Below are 759 nucleotides of genomic sequence, written 5' to 3' on the forward strand. Positions count from 1 at the left end.
GAAGCCACGAGGCCGGCCACGACTCAAGCCGGGCCCCACCAAACAGCCGAAGAAGTTTCGGAACGACCTCACGTCGTACGAGATGAAATGGGCTGTGATACATTCCTTTGATGAGGTTGGTATGGCGGACAAACTCTCCCGGTACTACCCGCATCACACTGGCTGCCGGCTTGACTCAACAAGAAAGAAGGTGTATCAATGGACTCAAAACCGTGTTCACATTAGGGCTAAAGCAACTAGTCCAAAGATTTCCAGCCATTACTGTTCCCGCTCTGCTGGTATGGCCACATCGTTGCCTATGGCAACTGAGGAGAACCTGGCTCAATGGGTCCAGTCCATGCGAACTGATGGTGTCCCTGTGACACCCCGGATGATCCAAGTAATGGCCCTGGAGATGGCCATTGATGCCGGGCTTGACGAATCCTCTTTCTCAGCCAGCTGGTCGTGGTTTCAAGGCTTCAAGAAGCGGACATCATTGATCCACAGGACGACATGGACATGTATAATGATGAGGAATAAATTGTTTTCTGTTTTGTTTTCTGTTGCAAAATGTATACCTCAAATTCCTGCCAAGTTGGAAAATCTTCAATGTTTTATTGATGCGTGAACCTTTTGTCGGAACCCATGAATCTCAACTCATTTGAAATACTTGTCGATTGTATACCTACTTCCTCTGTTCCACATTTCTTTTACGTTCGACTTTTGAACGACCCCAAAAATTGATTTGACGACATATTTTCAAACAAATTATCATTTTAT

General features: G+C 46.1%; 1 protein-coding gene across 1 annotated transcript; it reads left to right on the top strand.

Annotated features, from left to right (window-relative positions):
* Positions 1–298: 298 nt before the first annotated feature.
* H310_09764 (hypothetical protein) lies at positions 299–519 on the top strand (the record flags this gene model as incomplete). The annotated part of the gene is made up of 2 exons (XM_008875922.1): positions 299–379; positions 439–519. 2 exons carry the CDS (start codon positions 299–301, stop codon positions 517–519), a joined length of 162 nt encoding a protein of 53 aa, XP_008874144.1.
* Between the last annotated feature and the right edge of the window lie 240 nt (positions 520–759).

The sequence above is a fragment of the Aphanomyces invadans genome, assembly GCF_000520115.1.
Source record: "Aphanomyces invadans strain NJM9701 unplaced genomic scaffold supercont1.22, whole genome shotgun sequence".
In the NCBI taxonomy this organism is placed as follows: domain Eukaryota; phylum Oomycota; class Saprolegniomycetes; order Saprolegniales; family Verrucalvaceae; genus Aphanomyces; species Aphanomyces invadans.